The 19,914-nt window shown below is 41.0% G+C and overlaps 1 protein-coding gene across 1 annotated transcript; it reads right to left on the reverse strand.

Annotated features, from left to right (window-relative positions):
• Positions 1-3,765: 3,765 nt before the first annotated feature.
• LOC135463345 (uncharacterized) lies at positions 3,766-10,812 on the reverse strand. The gene is made up of 4 exons (XM_064740604.1): positions 10,687-10,812; positions 7,721-7,757; positions 5,824-6,021; positions 3,766-4,342 (listed from the first exon to the last, which is right to left on the reverse strand). The coding sequence occupies exons 1-4, from the start codon at positions 10,810-10,812 to the stop codon at positions 4,029-4,031; spliced, it is 675 nt and encodes a 224-aa protein (XP_064596674.1). The 3' UTR covers positions 3,766-4,028.
• Between the last annotated feature and the right edge of the window lie 9,102 nt (positions 10,813-19,914).

Consider the following 19,914-nt stretch of genomic DNA (forward strand, 5'->3'; position numbering starts at 1 on the left):
ATTTGATTCCTTGGTAATATTTGTTTGCTTGGTTTTTTAAGAATGTTGAGCCAGAACTGTGACAGACTTAGCCGTGTACACAGTACTGTAAACTTTTTTGGTATATTATTTATGATTTTTACCCGGCTTCACAGCTCTTTTCGAACATTCAAACAGAGAAGCGGAGAGTTCATTTCTATTTTAAAACTTCCACCCTCTGATCTGAGCTCTAGCCTATCCCTTGGCGAAAAAGGTAAGTCATATTTATTGGATGTCTGTTAAAAACCCAAACAATTGCAAGGACAACAAGGTACGTGTTCAAATCCGGCCTTGGGCAGAGAACTTGTGAAGCCGTAACAGTCGTTGACTTCCAGCAATGCGGTGCACGTATGGTGTACGCCTCACATGGGCAAGCTCGTCACTAACTTGCCAAAGGTCGATGTTTTATAAACTCTGGTTTCCTGTGCACATAAAAGCGGGTATCGTGTAGCAGAGAAATTCTTGACTATATGGTGCTAAATATAACAATGTAACAAATAAATACTTGTTCCCGTTTTACCATTTTTATTTTAATCTGGTTTACAGAAAAGATATGGAGGAAAGTATGATTGGAATTTTCAACCCTCTCTTGAAAAGTTGAAACTTATAGCTAAAATCCAAGTGTGTTAAGTGGAATTGAAAACAATAAATCATTGTAACATATATTCATTGTGACATACACGCAACTCTAAAATCAAGGGGGAAAACTCCTTACTTTCTGCTCATGTAGGCTCATGTCAAAAGTACGCTTGGAGGCCGATGTTTTTTGTTGAACATGGATTAAAAATAATTTCTAAGACACTTGTCAGCCAAGCAAAAGCGTGAATTAAGCAAATGATCCAATTTTCACAAACTGGTTTTTATCGCCTTAAACTTATTATTTAAACTTATTATCAACGAAATTCGATAAAACTATAAATCGAATACTTGTAGACTCTGAAGAGGCTAAAGGGTCTTACTGCACTGATGACTCGAATCTAACACTCAAAAGTAAACAGTCTGCCGAAAACGTGATCAAGATATGTAAATACTTTAAAAATCTAGCAGATCTTGGACTAAACTTAAAAACGACAAGAATTATTCCACTTAAAAACAAGAAGCACTCTAAAGCTGGTTTACCAAACATTAATGTTATTTTTATAGCAACAAAGTCATTGAGCATTTCTGTTCAGTAGTAATTAAGATCACATTGTAACATAATTAAGAGCGAGATAAAGCTTTAATATATGGTCATCAACAAACCTAACGATTTATGGGGAATGTTTAATTTCTAAAAGAGAAGAACTTTGCGGATTTGTCTGTTCTACATATGCTTGAAATGTCCATTGACCACATAAACAAGGAAATATTCCATTTTTTTTTTAAATTAAGAAAAATAAAGAGATCGGCCCTTTGTAAAGAATGCAGTGTAGGTGTCATTAAAGCTTGAGATTTTAATGGTCATAACAAGGCTCTTAAGGCCATGGTTACCAAGGTTTTTGTCTAAACGCTTCATGTGGATATTATGGGCAACTAGGCATTTTGGTGGTCTGTAGACTTTCTTTTGCAACGAAACTATGATGTATGAAAGTTAAACAAGTCCATTGCTATCTTTCATAAAAAAACTACTTTCGACGTGGTCTGATGTTAAAGATGTGTAGAACTTTAACCTTACAATGAACTTATTAGGCACAGTAGAAATATATTAATAGGGTCAAAATCATTCTTTAATAAAGCGTGGTTTAACCCGATTTGTTAAAGATAGTTATGACTCCAATGGAAGATGCATGACTTTAATCGAGTTCCGTGCAAATCTAAAGAATATTACAAAATTGTTACGGGACCTCCGTGCCCTCTGTCGGTTAGCGCGCTAGCGCAGCGTAGTGACCCAGGAGTCTCTCACCAATGCGGTCGCTGTGAGTTCAAGACCAACTCATGCTGGCTTCCTCTCCGGCCGTATGTGGGAAGGTCTTCCAGCAACCTGCGGATGGTCGTGGGTTTCCCCCGGGCTGTGCCCGGTTTCCTCCCACCATAATGACGGCCGCCGTCGTATAAGTGAAATATTCTTGAGTACGGCGTAAAACACCTTAAAAAAAAATTGCTACAGCAGTAGCAATCTATATCTTTATCGTGTCCATAATAAGAACATGATCATTAGAAAACTAAATGATACCCCATCGATAAACGACTTCTCTTTAGACAATGCTCATTTCTCCTATAAATTTTGATATACTCGTGCTATTTTACAATCTACAAAAAGTGAGGGTAATGTTGTTTATAGTAAGTTGAATAGGGAATATCCCACTAAATGTACCTATTGAAAATGAAATAAAACTTCAGTACAAATTATTACACTCCCGTGTATTTTACATTTACATTTACATTTTACCGTGCAATAAGTATTTTTACACGCATGACTGAAAATCAAAGAAAACCCTTCGTTTGATGTAAGTGGGAATGTAACTCGTTATTTCATAAAGTGTTCACAATTGTATCAGTTCTGGTTAGATGTTAGTAACCTCATGTATGAGTGCCCACGGTGTAGTACGCGGACTTTGCCTGTGTCTGTTTGAGTACCCACGATGAGACATGTGGACTTTGTCTTTATATGGGTACCCACGATGTGATACGCGGACTTTGGCTTTGTCTGTATTATATGGATACCTGGGGAATGAAGGTAAGTCTGCATCACGACACAAAAGTGCGGTCAGGTATATTTTAACCGAAGCGGAATTCTATATCTATACATGTCATGTTATAAACAAAACCTCCATGTTCTTTAACACAGTTTATGAATTGTGTTAAAGAAAAATCTAGTTTTGCTTCAGAAGTTAAATGAAGACCACGATGTGACGCCACAGCTCGCTCGTTTAATTAATAAGACACTGTATTCCATTGAATCTCACGTTTAACAATAAGGTACAATAATGAAAGCAGATGTGTTTTCGACCCTAGGATTTTTTAAGTATATATTTAAATATATACTTGAATTAATACGACTGCAGTTCTGTAACAAAACGCAACCAGGACAAACAAATCGATCGCTTCAACTCAATACATCTTTATCCCACTTTGCACATAGTGGCAATGGCATGCACATTGTACACTGTGCTACTATGGTAACAACAAACACTATTTAAAAAGCACATTAGAAGCGCGCTGTGAATGATATAATTGGTATCTACGATTTCACTGAAATGAAAAAATAATTTGAGTATGGCGTTAAAAAAAATTAATAAATAAATTAGAACACATTTCTTATTTCAACAAAATGTATGTATGCTTGGGCTTCACGTCGTACTTAATAGCTTTTCAGTCATGTGACGACGTTGTGTCGTTAGGTGTGTGTACATATAATGTGTCTTCTTGTGTCGAGTTCATGCCGCCAAAGTGCTGTCGCTACTGAAGACACCAGACATGACACCCCGCCCAGTCACATTATGCTGACACCGAATGTTTCGTTTCTCTTACCTCTCAATGCTGAGCCTCAAGCGAGGCAGCAACATCCTGTCTGGTCAACAACATGAAGAGGCGAGCTACTGTACCTTCCAGCTATCGATGCTGGTATGTTGCTATCAGCTAATAAATTATTACATATCATATCTGTAAATAAGGCAAATACGTAGTCTATGCAGTTGTTGATATATATAGAATGCTTCCTTTGATCAGGTATATTTCAACCGCATGTATAATACTTCATTGATTTGATCAGGTATGAGCTTCTTTTTCTTCAAATATAATGCTTTATTTCATCGTTTCACTAGGTATGATGTATAGTGAAAAAGAATGGTAAAAATATGCAGAGCTGGTTAATTTTAGGAACACGAATAGTCGAGTTTCTTTGAATTTCAGAAAGTTAGGGCTCTAGTCACCCTGAAGACATGGCCCTTCGACACACAGGCACTCGGCCAGTATAGTATCATGTCGTTTTAGAGAAAGGAGAAACTGGCTCCACAGGGCGTCGGCTTTTCGGACGGAAACACGTTCGAATAAGTTTGTAGTCCTGTATCTCTGTAAGTCAAAGCAGACCATTAGTCTAGTTTTGAAGGCGAGACACACTGCCCCTTGCCTCTTGTCTTACACTTGCAAATATACAGCCTTCCGCCGTCACATTCACTCAGCTCCTGTGTCATTCTCATCGTCGAGCGCTGATACTTCATGAACACACAATGCTTCTGGGCGTTCTCGGTCGAGCTAGACGACTGACGGCCGTGACGGTAGAAGGTGGAGGGGGATTGGGAATTACTGAAGAAGCTGCTCATCACCGGCATGTCGGTGTCACCCCACACCAGAGGTCGTCCAGTGATGTCATTCGCCCCTGACCAATAGCCTGCGTTGTTGTAATCTGAAAGATGTTCAAAGAGAGCAACAAACGTGATTTGTTTTTGACGAAATGCTGTGCAGGTTGCCTATGCTTTAATGCCGCCCATATGGTGCACGTGATAACGATGTTGGGTGACTGAACCAGCAAATAGTGTTTTCTTGGAATTATCGTATCAGAAAGAATTTGTTCTAGATACGTATACTATTTACACATTCACGACTTATTCCACTAGTGCTTAGCGCCGTGCTCAGTATTTTTTCAGTTATCAGCTTTATAGGTAAGTGGATGAAATGAGATTACCCGGAGTAAAGGCGCATACAGCGGGCTGTGTTGATGCCTTATAGCCAATATACGGAACAATAGCGGTTGGGTGATGAAGTGAATTACTTTGAAGAGACGTCATCCCTAAAAACCAATTAAATCAATCTAGTTAAAATGAAATCAAAGGTAAATGACTGTATATTCATAAACATCTAACTTATACGGCTCAATAAGGTTGGTGGTTTACCCAGGTTTTGGTTTCCAGCAAACCAGCAAAAAAGCTGAATTCGAGCATGCGACATCCTTTGTGAAGGGCCGACTGGCTGCTGCCTAAACGATGCCTTAGTGCTTAGTGATCTATGCAATGAAGTAAGTCACATCTCTGTTACCATCGCACGTTACGAAATATATCCATGTAGATGAGAGGCTGTGGTTTTCAAAGCCACATCACTAAAAGAGAAATACAATACATATTCCGCCATGGGGAAATAAACGTACAGCACGAAAGTAAACCCCTATTAAGGTAGTTATTGATACTCTCCACCCTGTGTAAAAACAGCCACCTTCTTACTAGCATGTCTCCTATAGCTCAATCGGTTGAATAACTCGTCTGGACAGGATTTTATGTGGATGGGAACAGACCAACTCCCTGTGTGTGACACATATTTGCTTACCGGTACTTTTTAACTCAGTTCAGTGGGAGAGGTGAGGAGTTTGATGACCACGTGTCTGTATACCAGACTGGGTTCTCATACCAGATCCGTCCAGCCGCTTGGGTGTGGCACATGTTTGCTTACCTTTCGACTCAGTGAGAGAAGTGAGGAGTTTGATGACCACGTGTCAGTATACCAGACTGGGTTCTCATACCAGATCAGTCCAGCCGCCTGGGTGTGGCACATGTTTGCTTACCTTTCGACTCAGTGAGAGAGGTGAGGAGTTTGATGACCACGTGTCTCTACTCGACCGGGTTCTCGTACCAGATCAGTCCAGCCGCTTGGGTGTGGCACATGTTTGCTTACATTTCGTCTCATTGAGAGAGGTGAGGAATTTGATGACCACGTGTCTATACTCGACCGGGTTCTCGTACCGGATCAGTCCAGTCGCCTCGGCGTGGCAAATGTTTGCTTACCTTTCGACTCAGTGAGAGAGGTGAGGAGTTTGATGAATACGTGTCTGTATACCAGACTGGGCCCTCAAGCCAGACCAGTCCAGTTGCCTTGGGGTGATACATGTTTGCTTACCTTTCGACTCATTGAGAGAAGTGAGGAGTTTGATGACCGTGTGTCTATACTCGACCGGGTTCTCGTACCAGATCAGGTCAGCCCCCTGGGTGTGGCATTCCTCTCGGGCCTCGTACCACGACTTTACTTCCTTCATAATCCGGTAACAGGCAAAGGTGGGGCGGTGCATGTAGAACTCTGACGGGCATGACTTGATGTCTACCAACAGAAGCAGATTATAATGTGTATAGAATATTTGGTGATGTTTTTGACTGAGACCGACTTTTAGTGCGCGCAACATGGTTTGAATTATTGTTGTTGTTGTTGTTTTTCATTAATGCTTACAGTGAACACAAAGTTTGCCAATATGTATACCTACAAAAAAAGAAGTGAGCCTCAAAAAAATAGTTTTAAAAATTTGAAAGTTTTGAAAGTCGCGAAGATGGAAATCAACATTGGGGATAGAGAACTGAGAGACAAATCTCTCCACGTAGCCATGTTGTAAAAGCTCCTTTGGACTTCGTCGTAATATTTTGGCTGTGACGTCAAAACACTGCTCAGTTCATGATTCGTCTTCATAGATTTGCTGACATTTTGACATTTGCCAAAAAAAATTGGATTTGGAGGTTAGTTTCAATGTTAAACCGAAGCATATTAGTCCAACTGGACAGTCATGCATGTATGCCGCACTGAGAGCGGCTGTGTCACAATGCCTAAACGTTGGGTGGGTAAGCTGTGAGGGCGAGTTCTGCAGCTGGCAACAAGTCCGCTTCAAGGTCTCCAATGCCTGAGAAACAGAAGATTTCACTCTATAACTGTTTGCTTTGCGAAGCCTTAGTTTTAAGGAAAATGTCCTCCCAACATCGACAGGAAAGAAGTTTCCAAATAAAAAGGTCCTACTATGTAGGTAAGATGGGCGCGCAGGAACATACCTGTAGGAATAGACACGTTATCAGATCAGACCACATGTGGTAAGAATCTGATCAGCTATGTAGGTAAGATGGGCGCGCAGGAACATACCTGCAGGAATAGACACGTTATTCCCCGGGAGAAGGCCCTGCAAAACAAAATGTGGTAAGAATCTGATCAGCTATGTAGGTAAGATGGGCGCGCAGGAACATACCTGTAGGAATAGACACGTTATTCCCCGGGAAAAGGCCCTGCTATGTAGGTAAGATGGGCGCGCAGGAATATACCTGTAGGAATAGACACGTTGTTCCCCGGGAAAAAGTCCCTGCAAAACAAAATGTGGTAAGAATCTGATCAGCTATGTAGGTAAGATGGGCGCGCAGGAACATACCTGCAGGAATAGACATGTTATTCCCCGGGAAAAGGCCCTGCAAAACAAAATGTGGTAGGAATCTGATCAGCTATGTAGGTAAGATGGGCGCGCAGGAACATACCTGCAGGAACAGACACGTTATTCCCCGGGAGAAGGCCCTGCAAAACAAAATGTGGTAAGAATCTGATCAGCTATGTAGGTAAGATGGGCGCGCAGGAACATACCTGTAGGAATAGACACGTTATTCCCCGGGAGAAGGCCCTGCAAAACAAAATGTGGTAAGAATCTGATCAGCTATGTAGGTAAGATGGGCGCGCAGGAACATACCTGCAGGAATAGACACGTTATTCCCCTGGAGAAGGCCCTGCAAAACAAAATGTGGTAAGAATCTGATCAGCTATGTAGGTAAGATGGGCGCGCAGGAACATACCTGCAGGAATAGACACGTTATTCCCCTGGAGAAGGCCCTGCAAAACAAAATGTGGTAAGAATCTGATCAGCTATGTAGGTAAAATGGGCGCGCAGGAACATACCTGCAGGAATAGACACGTTATTCCCCGGGAGAAGGCCCTGCAAAACAAAATGTGGTAAGAATCTGATTAGCTATGTAGGTAAGATGGGCGCGCAGGAACATACCTGCAGGAATAGACACGTTATTCCCCGGGAAAAGGCCCTGCAAAACAAAATGTGGTAAGAATCTGATCAGCTATGTAGGTAAGATGGGCGCGCAGGAACATACCTGCAGGAATAGACACGTTATTCCCCGGGAGAAGGCCCTGCAAAACAAAATGTGGTAAGAATCTGATCAGCTATGTAGGTAAGATGGGCGCGCAGGAACATACCTGCAGGAATAGACACGTTATTCCCCGGGAGAAGGCCCTGCAAAACAAAATGTGGTAAGAATCTGATCAGCTATGTAGGTAAGATGGGCGCGCAGGAACATACCTGTAGGAATAGACACGTTATTCCCCGGGAGAAGGCCCTGCAAAACAAAATGTGGTAAGAATCTGATCAGCTATGTAGGTAAGATGGGCGCGCAGGAACATACCTGCAGGAATAGACACGTTATTCCCCGGGAGAAGGCCCTGCAAAACAAAATGTGGTAAGAATCTGATCAGCTATGTAGGTAAGATGGGCGCGCAGGAACATACCTGCAGGAATAGACACGTTATTCCCCGGGAGAAGGCCCTGCAAAACAAAATGTGGTAAGAATCTGATCAGCTATGTAGGTAAGATGGGCGCGCAGGAACATACCTGCAGGAATAGACACGTTATTCCCCGGGAGAAGGCCCTGCAAAACAAAATGTGGTAAGAATCTGATCAGCTATGTAGGTAAGATGGGCGCGCAGGAACATACCTGTAGGAATAGACACGTTATTCCCCGGGAGAAGGCCCTGCAAAACAAAATGTGGTAAGAATCTGATCAGCTATGTAGGTAAAATGGGCGCGCAGGAACATACCTGCAGGAATAGACACGTTATTCCCCTGGAGAAGGCCCTGCAAAACAAAATGTGGTAAGAATCTGATCAGCTATGTAGGTAAGATGGGCGCGCAGGAACATACCTGCAGGAATAGACACGTTATTCCCCGGGAGAAGGCCCTGCAAAACAAAATGTGGTAAGAATCTGATCAGCTATGTAGGTAAGATGGGCGCGCAGGAACATACCTGCAGGAATAGACACGTTATTCCCCGGGAGAAGGCCCTGCAAAACAAAATGTGGTAAGAATCTGATCAGCTATGTAGGTAAGATGGGCGCGCAGGAACATACCTGCAGGAATAGACACGCTATTCCCCGGGAGAAGGCCCTGCAAAACAAAATGTGGTAAGAATCTGATCAGCTATGTAGGTAAGATGGGCGCGCAGGAACATACCTGTAGGAATAGACACGTTATTCCCCGGGAAAAGGCCATGCAAAACAAAATGTGGTAAGAATCTGATCAGCTATGTAGGTAAGATGGGCGCGCAGGAACATACCTGTAGGAATAGACACGTTATTCCCCGGGAAAAGGCCCTGCAAAACAAAATGTGGTAAGAATCTGATCAGCTATGTAGGTAAGATGGGCGCGCAGGAACATACCTGCAGGAATAGACACGTTATTCCCCGGGAAAGGGCATGCAAAACAAAATGTGGTAGGAATCTGATCAGCTATGTAGGTAAGATGGGCGCGCCCAGAAAAATCAACACTACACACTTCAACAAAACAGTAAGTTTTTTCAATGTAGGACAAAGGATTGGTAACTTCACTGTGACCTATAAGCCTTATGCAATGTCGCTTCTTGGTCCCGGGAACGACCTATTTCTATTGTATTATGAGGGAGATAATATCAGCTTGGCTCTGGTAGTGAAATTTAAGCAGATACAAGATTGTTTGTAAGTCCAGGCGTAATTCAGAGAAGTTTCTTTGCATGACTGCTTTGGGGCACTCTGTTTTCCACCACACATAAATATGACGGTCGGTGTATCAGCGGTAAATTCAACAGCAATGAAATAAATAAATAACTGGACCTAGCATTAAGTAGGGCTCGTTCATCATTTGTATTCAGTCTAATCAGAAAGGTGGTATATACTGGTAATAATGATCCGCTAGTGACATCGAGTTACCATGGAAACAAATTTAGCCAAAGCGTTGGAAAGAAATATTTTGTCTTTTGAATTCTACTCAAAAGTATAATAGACTACATGAGTCAATCTTTCTGAAATGATGTCAATCTCATTTACTAAAAACAACAACTTGTTGGTGGGGTATTAAGGGTAATTGATATTTTATTATGTTGTTTTCAAAATGAACTGTATATCCTTGTTCTTTGTTAAAATTTTTAAATGTTGTAACGTGCTATATGACACACACGCTGACATAATTTATCATCTAATACATGTATTTTATTTAACACGACAGAGTAGGCAGAGCCTAAAGCGTTAATTCTCTCAGCCAATTACATGTGTAAGTTCGCTACAACCACGCGTAGTAATTAACGAAAACATAAAGAGCGACAGGAAGTGGATATCTTGATCCAGGACCATTCCGGAAATAATCCGCATATGCCTTTACCGTATTTCATTTCAAATTTGGGACACCTGGTCTGCTTGTTTTAGCCAATATATATGTAATTCTAGCAGGAATATTGGGTTTCTTTTTTCTCACAAGGTTAGACCATCTAATGAACATACTCATACCTTTACTTTTCCACAGGGCTGGAAAAAGAAATGTAATATTCTACTTTCAACACTTCCAATATCCATGCCAGTTGTCGGCGTACATTAAGTGCTAGAACTTCTCCATTTACTTGTGTAGCATTAATACTGGACATGTAATGGTTAGAGCCCTATGGGGACTACATGTATGAAGTCGCGTTGACCTTGTTAGCTAAGAAAACTGAACAATATACAGAGAACAAAAACACAAGGCGGACCAAGTGATAGTGAACATTCGTTTTTCTTCACTTTAAGGAAATATTTATTCATTATTATTATAAGCTGGGGATACCAAACTTTGAAATTTACAAAGACTTTGCTTTTGTTGTTACTGAAATATATATATTCTAATAAACTCACCACCGCAATGGAAATATGAGTTCCTCGTAGACTAAGGTATATACTTACGTCTGTGGATAAAGCTTCCGAACTGTCGACTCTGTTCGAAAGTGACGACAGAGACAGTCCGCTGGACACTGGGTTGGTGAATGCCAACACAGCCACACCGCACAGGAAGGGCGTTCTCAGCGCCATGTTGCACAGCTTTCTGCAGGCGGAGGTATGTCTGGAATAGGTTTTACAAGTCCTCTTACTAACAGGTTTTAGAAATCTATGACTGACGTAGTGTAAAAAAATTAACCACTTGCCCTACTGAAGTTATAAATATATAACTATCGGTTTTATCGAACGCTGGTTAATGTATAGATGACGAGGTATTCACGATAAAATAAAAACGGTAGAAAGTCTCAGCTGGTGATCTGAGAAACTGTAACTGGTACTACTTAAGAACACGGATGTATTCAGATGTGATGAGGCAAACTGTATGCAGAAGACATATACATTACAAAAGTAGTTCGTGCACGCATAACTTCATGTTCGAAACGGCCCATAAACCAATGGGATATCGCCAGGCTTGTCTTCAAAATAAGAAAGATATGCCGGTTCTCAATAAAATGTGTAAGTATGCATACGACCTCATTTTCTGTTTGTTTGTCATTCATTTGTTTATTTATTTGATTGGTGTTTTGGGCCGCACTCAAGAATATTTCGCTTATACGACGGCGGCCAGCACTATGGTAGGAGGAAACCCACGATCATCCGCAGGTTGCTATCAGACCTTCCCGTGTACGACGTTTGAATTATTTATTTATTTATTTATTTAACTGGTATTTTAGGCCGTACTCAAGAATATTTCACTTATACGACGGTGGCTATCATTATGGTGTGAGGAAGCTCGCAGAGCCCAGGGGAAAACCGCAACCATCCGCAGGTTGCCGAGAGACCTTCCCTCGTGTGATGTTTGAATAATAATTTAGCTTGTGTAAACATGCAAGTAAATTAATACTAAATCACAGTTTGATAAAAACGAAGCTAGTAACTGTAAATCTGTTATACTCAGTTTCATTTTCTGTACAGCTGTTTGGCTACAGGGCCGTTCACCTGCCTTATAGCATAATGTCATTTGATGAAGTTTTACTCTACCTGCCTACAACTATGTCTTTGTTAGATTATAAAAGTACAACAGCCAAGAACAACCATGCACACTCATCCAATAAACGTATCTAGTACTGGTTCTAAAACATTGCATTATTTGATTCTAGATATATTTCCCCCAAAATTATTGGATCAAGTGAACGATTTGGATTTTTTTAATAAGTATTTTCCTTACTGGCTTTTAAATTATTCTAGTATTTATTTTCAAAACATCTACTGCGACATAAGTACAACGGAGGAAAAGATTACTTTCTTTCTTGTGAAAACAAATGTATCCACTAAATATATTTAATGATGACATTTGTTATGGTCTATCATACAAATACGATTTATTTCTAATTTTATGATGTTTAAGGCATTTAAGTGTGCCGTCGATTTTTTGTACAAAGTAAACCTCGACATACTTCAAAACTTACAAGTCAAAAAGGTGTGTTTTGTATCTTTGGAATCCGTGATGAGGATGACCAAATCTCCTGTACTCCTCCATCGTGTCGAACCAGATCAAGTCTCCACCCTGGCTCTCTCTCCCTGGTACCAAGACTTCTCCTCACCCATAATGCGTTAGCACGACTTCGTCTTCAGGTTGACGTAAAACTTAGGCGGACTCAGTATCTGTCAACACAAGACACCTTCATGTTTATGAACTTAATGACATAAGTTCAAATGAAAATTGACGGGCCTCGATAGAACAGTTGGTCGAGCGCCCTCTTCGGGAGGGGTATGTCCAGGGTCAATCCTGGGTCGAGAGGACGCTTGGCGTTCATCTTGAAGGGGATAGTGCAACGACTGGTTGACCCATATCAGTATAATGGCTCGGGCGGAGCGCCTTACTTGCCTTCGGTAAGGCGTCTCAGTGAAGCAGCACTAGATAAAAGAACGGTGGAAATCCGTCCTGCAACAAGGAAGCACATTTCATACATTCTAAAGATTCATTCGTCGTCACATGGGGTTTAACGTCACGATGTTAAACCCCAAGCACTCACTCACTCAAATGAAAATTTCGAATTCTGCATGTTATCGCCATGGTCAGTGAGATACTGCTGATGAGCAAGACATACGAAGTTGTCGAATCGCCAATCTGAATTTCCGTTTTCATTGCCCAGAGACTGCAGCGATTTATTTAAGCAAATCTTCCTTTATATCTTAACCTTGTCTTTAAATTTAGACGTTACCTAAGTATTTATCGTCATGCGCAGTACAGGGAGGATTCGTATGATCTACTTGTGCCAAGCCCTGCCAAAGGGATTCAGGACTTTCAGACATATTATTATGAGTATTAGAGAAGGAAGTACTGAAAAGAGAGAAAAATAGGATGCACGTAACACTCAACTGTCGAGTAAGCCCCAAAGTTTTTCTTGATCACGTAAGTAAAAACTTACTGCAGTAAGTTGAGCAACAACGACGTCAGTGTCACTAGCTCTCTCGCGATTATGAGTATTTCTGTGCATAAATCCGGCTGTTTTTTCGGAAATTATCGAAAATTATCGGAACTTTGAGTAGGTATGAGCTTTATGGATGAAAGTTTGAAGCTTAGCTCTCCCTAACCAATAGGTCATCTAATGGTTACTGACCCATCATATCATAACATCATAGTCATCATAATAATGTCTTACCAGAGGTTTGTTGGTATTTTCTGGTGAAATTTCTCCGTTCTTGCTGTGTACATTGGGTGTGATTAATTAATGCCTTGACTTGAATGATGTTTAGTGTCCATGTAATTTGCTACTATTTACGCATTTACATGAACAGTTAGAATAAAACCCTAATTGAGATAAACTGACAAGAGGCCGTCTTTCACGGGTTGCGTTTGGCCATTTGTCATTTATCACTCTGTCATCGCTGCTCTGGTTTTACTCTCTCTATATATGCTATAGGTCTTTTATTATATTGTATTCCTGAATAATCATCCCCGAGGACTAATCCTTTTGCATTGTTTTAATGTTCTTGTATGTTGAATGTGACAGCATTCTAAGTAATTCTAGACCAGTGACGCCTAATTAATCGCAATTAACCTCACTGCATTTTTCTTTTTACCTAATTCTGCTTTACTCATGATACCGGTTAATTTTCTACTAAACATTTGCATGAACAGTTCGAATAAAACACCAAACTAGGGTAAATTATTAAGAGGCCGTATTTCACCGTTTACGTATGACCATTCGTTAATTATCACGTCGTTGTTATTCTGATTTCGCTCTCTATCTTGTAAGTCTTAGATTATATTTTAATCATGAATAATTCATTTATGCGATGGCCTCCATGCAGCTTTATGAACATAGGAAACCGAGCAGATCCCGAGGGAAACGCGCGACTCATGAGCTATTGATAAAAGAATAGCCTTGCAGGGATTTCGGACTCGGATTCGGATTCGGGTGCATCTGCCTCTAGTGCATAGATTACTGCCTCTAGCCTCTAGATTACTGCCTCTAGACCTCATCTGCCTCTAGTGCATAGATTACATATTAGCATTATAGCCTCTAGATTACTGCCTCTAGACCTCATCTGCCTCTAGTGCATAGATTACTGCCTCTAGCCTCTAGATTACTGCCTCTAGACCTCATCTGCCTCTAGTGCATAGATTACTGCCTCTAGCCTCTAGATTACTGCCTCTAGACCTCATCTGCCTCTAGTGCATAGATTACTGCCTCTAGCCTCTAGATTGCTGCCTCTAGACCTCATCTGCCTCTAATGCATAGATTACTGCCTCTAGCCTCTAGATTACTGCCTCTAGACCTCATCTGCCTCTAGTGCATAGATTACTGCCTCTAGCCTCTAGATTACTGCCTCTAGACCTCATCTGCCTCTAGTGCATAGATTACTTGGATCCATTAATCAAGACAAGACCGTCACTTAATCTGTTATAACAGAAATGCATTTGACTTGTACAACACGGCATTTGGAATATATGTGGATCATCGAGGTTTAATAAATTACAACTAAAGGGATGCAGAATCGACGCGGATTGGCTAACAGTGAACAAAGGCTTTCCTGGGTTATAAATTTACCATACCTAAAATTCATCTCAGGCAAGACATAGTCTGAGTTTGTCTATCGTTCAAACCAGCCATTCAGAATCGATTCGATATCCTTTTAGCATCACTGCACTTCTTGACCTTCTTGTCTGCCTAGCCGTGCTACATGTGTTTGGGGACATAAACAGTTAGAATTAAATACGTTCACAAACAACCGCGTGTCTGCTTGTTTACTGCCACGTTTTGATACGTCAACGAGCAATCGTGTGTATGCGTGTTTATTGCCATCTATCAATACATTACAACCGCGTGTATGGGTGTTTACTGCGATCTTTCAATACATTAACGAACAACCGCGTGTATGCGTGTTTATTGCTGGTGTATCTTAAAACACCAGCTAACAATTATCTGAATGCTTGTTTACTGTTATATTTTAACAAGTCAACTAACACTTTTCTGTAAGCTTGTATATAATGCCATATTTTAACACGTCAACTAACAACCGTATGCCAGCTTGTCTACTGCCATATTTTAACACGTCAACTAACAGTGAGACTGTTTGTTACTGTTACATTTTAACAGGTCAGCTAACAATTTTCTGCATGTTTGCTTACAAGGCTTGAAAATTGAAACTCCACATTATGAGTTCGTTGAATACAGCTTATGTGCAAAATTACAGCTTTCAGCTATGTTCTATATTCGTGTTGTAAGGTTCCAAACATTCGGGCCAAATTCTCTAGGCGACAGCGTGTTCGCTGAAGGTTCTATCAACGCCGTAGCGGTGTTTGTTGTGTAATCCGATACAGTTGAACCTTGTTTCCTATCAAGTACAAATCCATCGAATGTGCAGAAAATGGATTAGAGGGATTTGACGAAGAAAAAAGAATTCGAGAGATCTGACGAAGAAAAATAAACTCGAAGTATGAGACGAAGAAAAATGAAGAAAATGTGGCAAACTGCATATTACACGCTGCCATTCTGTTTCACTCCCTCCACAATGGCCATGCATCTTGGACCAATCAACGGCAAGCTTAGGCCATGGCATTTGACCTCTTTACGTTAAAGCTGCGTATGTATGACGTCGTGTCTTATTGTTGCGTGACGTAGAAATGTAAAAGTTTACTGTATACATGTATTATGACGTCATACCGCTGGGCTTAGATTGGAACATCTTGAAACAAATGTTTCTTTTTCCACGGCATCTGGGTGTAAAATGTAAAACATGTAAAAACAAAAGCGATATCAATAAATTGTGCGAAATAACACTTCCATTACTGATGGAAATTCTTACATTTCTTATGTTTTTTTTATATAAATTACCAAGCAAATCTCACAAAGTAAACAAATTCAAATTCTTTTATTTGTAGACATAAACAGCCTGAAATGATTACTCGGGGGGGGGGGGGGGGTAAACGTACCGACTGGTGTGTTGTGGCTCAGTTGGTTAGCGCGCTAGCGCAGCATAATGACCCAGGAGTCTCTCACCAATGTGGTCGCTGTGAGTTCAAGTCCAGCTCATGCTGGCTTCCTCTCCGGCCGTATGTGGGAAGGTCTCCCAGCAACCTGCGGATGGTCGTGGGTTTCCCCCGGGATCTGCCCGGTTTTCTCCCACCATAATGCTGGCCGCCGTCGTATAAGTGAAATATTCTTGAGTACGGCGTAAAACACCAATCAAATAAATAAATGTTTGAAAGCTCGTCTCTGATACTTAGTATGTGTATTTGAGCACGGCCCGCAACTAACAGCGGGGTAGAATAACAAACGACCGCTACCGAGGGTAGATCCGTGCCTTTTTGGGAAATACAGTCTTGTGGTCATGTGACGCAATAACTGTCAATCAAAATGCCAGTAAACGAGAAAGGCCACAGGACAGTAAAAAAAGTGTGAGTCTTATGCAGGATAAAATGGGTGCAGAATAGAGAGAGGGATAAGTTGAGATTGAGAGAAGTACTGAAAAGAGAGAAAACTAAGATGCACGTAACACTCAACTGTCGAGTAAGCCCCAAAGTTTTTCTTGGCCACATAAGTAAAAAAGTACTGCAACAAGTTGAGCAACAACGATGTTAGTGTCACTAGCTCGCTCGCGATTTCCGGTGATAGTGAGTTAAGTTGAATTTATTTATTTATTTATTTATTTATTTATTGGTGTTTTACGCCCTACTCAAGAATATTTCACTTATACGACGGCGGCCAGCATTATGGTGGGTGGAAACCGGGCAGTGCCCAGGGGAAACCCACGACCATCCGCAGGTTGCTGATAGACCTTCCCACTTACGGCCGGAGAGGAAGCCAGCAAGTTGAATTTATAATTCGTATACGGACAATAAGGCAAGATTATCTCATAATCTATCAGAGGGTTCTAGAACTTGTAAAAATGGACTTTCAGCAGATAGCTCTCGTGAGCGACAGGCTTTATGCTCTGTCCAGTTCAGGCGATCGGGAAACTTGGTTGTCAAAAACACGTCGGAAGTCGGCTGTGAAGGATGTAAAGAAACACGCTCTGCTCTTTACATATTAAGGCTTGATCTCTAAACTGCTACAGCGTATGGTTTAAAGGGCCAGCCGAACAGATCTAAACAAACGTTTCTAAACAATTCAGGAAAAATAATATTTTTTCCAATTTATCCGATTACCTCGCTTTAATACGTGAACTAACCATTATCTGTACGCGGAAAATTTTAATTTTCTGTAGGCCTATGCTTATTTACTGCCATATTTTAATACGTCAGTAAACAATCGCGTGTATGCGTGTTTACTGTCAAATTTCAGACTTATCTTAATATTATTAATTTATAACCGTCTTTGTGCTTGTTTACGGTCGTATTTTAATACACCAATCAACAACAGCCTGAATTAGTGCTGATTTACCTGTACCTCTATGTACAGCAACACTAAATACTTACTCTTAGCGCACGAGTGATATTCTCGGGGATATGTGTAGGGGATATAAGCCATCACTGGGTTTTAACCCATGAAAAAAACTCAGTAAAAGCACGTGCCGTGGAAAAAAATAACGTTGAGATCAATACGTAAATTTAAATCTAGTCCTTACAACTACCGAAATCTGCCATACCTAAACTTGAGCTTAGGCTAGAGATATCGTGGACTTGCCTATCTCTCAAACCAGCCAATCAGTAACGATTCTGAATCCGTGTAAAAGTCCACGTCCAGCGAAATTGCATGTCATCAGAAAGTATAAGTTTGGTATATGCTTTTCAAAGTAAGTACCGGTACAATATAAAGCTGATTTTAAAAAAGTAGACATTTGAGTTCGTTAGCCATACATTGTACAATTTTTAGGCCAAAAACTCCAAAGAAAATCATAAGAATGACAGGAATTAGTTATGGGACCGTAGCCCGATATAATACCACATATAGCAAAGATTATAGAAACTAATTACATTGATGTATAATTCTAATTATGTGTAATGTATAATTCATTTCGTTTGGAAAATAAATGTAAGCTGACGAAGTTTAATTATTGATTTGTTAGCTTTCTTTCTCAACTGAGCATTTTATAAAAATAAGATATCGGTATACAAAATAAAACTTTGGTGTTCAGAAATGCCATTTGGTTAAACACTCACTTAAAGTGATATTTCAGTGAAAATGCCATTTGGACAAATTTACTAATAACGGACGTCACTACACACATTCATACCAGAAATGTAAAAATAATAGAATATGAGCTGTGTTGGCGACCTATATAAAAGGCATTTTGAGGGCATTTTTAAGAACTTATTAATAAATACGACTAAGATAGCTTTTATGTATATTAATACCGTGGTACCTGGAAAATTCCCACAATTCCCAATTTCAGTTTTCCAAAAATTAAATAAACTGACGGCCGAAAGAAACTTTACAAAGAGTTCAAATCAATTTATTTTGACAAGGCAAAAACCAGGATAATGCAAGGTTAATATATTTAAAAGACCAGTGACTTTTAATATTGAAAGTCATGAGCGAGAACGGACAAAGCAGCGCTCAAATCATTTTACAAGTGAACAAACAGAGCAGGGGTAGAAAAATACCCATTCCATCTTGGTTAACAATGGGCAGAGTATACTTGATTATACTTGAGTATACTTGAAAGTTGATTATTTTTAAAATCAGTCAATATAAAAATAAATCGATATTGCGTGTGGCCACCCCTTGCTTCAATGCATGCAAGAACTCCCCAACGTATAGAAAGAGTCAGTCGTCTGATGAGATGGCGTGGGATTCGTTGCCATTCATCCTGGATGGCGAACGCCAGTTTTTGTCAGTTGGCTGCGGTATATTTCTCGTAAGAAGCCTCCATACAAAATAGGTCACCAAAAAATGTGTGGTACGGAACGTAGAAGAGAAAATGTATCAATAAAAAGCAAACACAGAGAGTGAAATAACAGATAGTTGGCAAATTTTCACGCCTATCCGGTTGAAAGGGCCCTGGGTGTGGTATCAATGTGAGCCACCCATGCCCACTGTGTCCAGGAGACTCATGGCTCAAGGAATTAGGGCCTATCGACCTTTCAGAGGGCAGCTGTTAACAGCCGAACATCGTCGCCAGAGGTTGCGATGAGCTCGAATTGTACGCTGTTGGCAGCGACGTGATTGGCAGGGTGTTGTTTTCACGGATGAAAGCCACTTCTGCCTGTTCCGAGCCGATGGCAGACGACGAGTTTACTGTCGAACAGGCGAACGAACGGCTGCATCATGCGTCCAGGAGGTGGTACAGTTTGGTGGCGGCAGCGTGATGGTATGGGGTGGGATTTGTGGAGAGGAACGGACACCACTGGTCACCATCTACGGGAACCTAACAGCTCAACGTTACGTGGATGAAATTCTACGTCCTGTTGTCCTGCCATTCCTTCAACAAAAGCCAGGTGGTGTCCTGTACCAGCATGACAACGCCAGACCTCATACAGCTCGAGTTGTGCAGAACTTCCTGGACGCCAATGAAGTCAACCTCTTGCCGTGACCCGCACGTTCCCCAGATATGTCCCCCATAGCACACCCGTGGGATTTCATGGGTCGTCGAGTAAGACAAGGGCCACACCTTGCAGCCAACCGACAAGAAATGGTGTTCGCTATCAAGGATGAATGGCAACGAATCCCACGCCATCTCATCAGACGACTGACTCTTTCTATACGTCGGGGAGTTTTTGCATGCATTAAAGCAAGGGGTGGC

This window comes from Liolophura sinensis, chromosome 3 (assembly GCF_032854445.1).
Source record: "Liolophura sinensis isolate JHLJ2023 chromosome 3, CUHK_Ljap_v2, whole genome shotgun sequence".
NCBI lineage: Eukaryota > Metazoa > Mollusca > Polyplacophora > Chitonida > Chitonidae > Liolophura > Liolophura sinensis.

Excerpts from the sequence above, each read along its gene's own strand:
- LOC135463345 (XM_064740604.1), bottom strand. The coding sequence starts at position 10,812 with ATGGCGCTGAGAACGCCCTTCCTGTGCGGTGTGGCTGTGTTGGCATTC. Across the intron at positions 7,758-10,686 it reads CGGAAGCTTTATCCACAGAC|GGCCTTTTCCCGGGGAATAA; the intron begins GTAAGTATATAC and ends TTTGTTTTGCAG. Across the intron at positions 4,343-5,823 it reads TTCTCTCAATGAGTCGAAAG|ATTACAACAACGCAGGCTAT; the intron begins GTAAGCAAACAT and ends AACATCTTTCAG.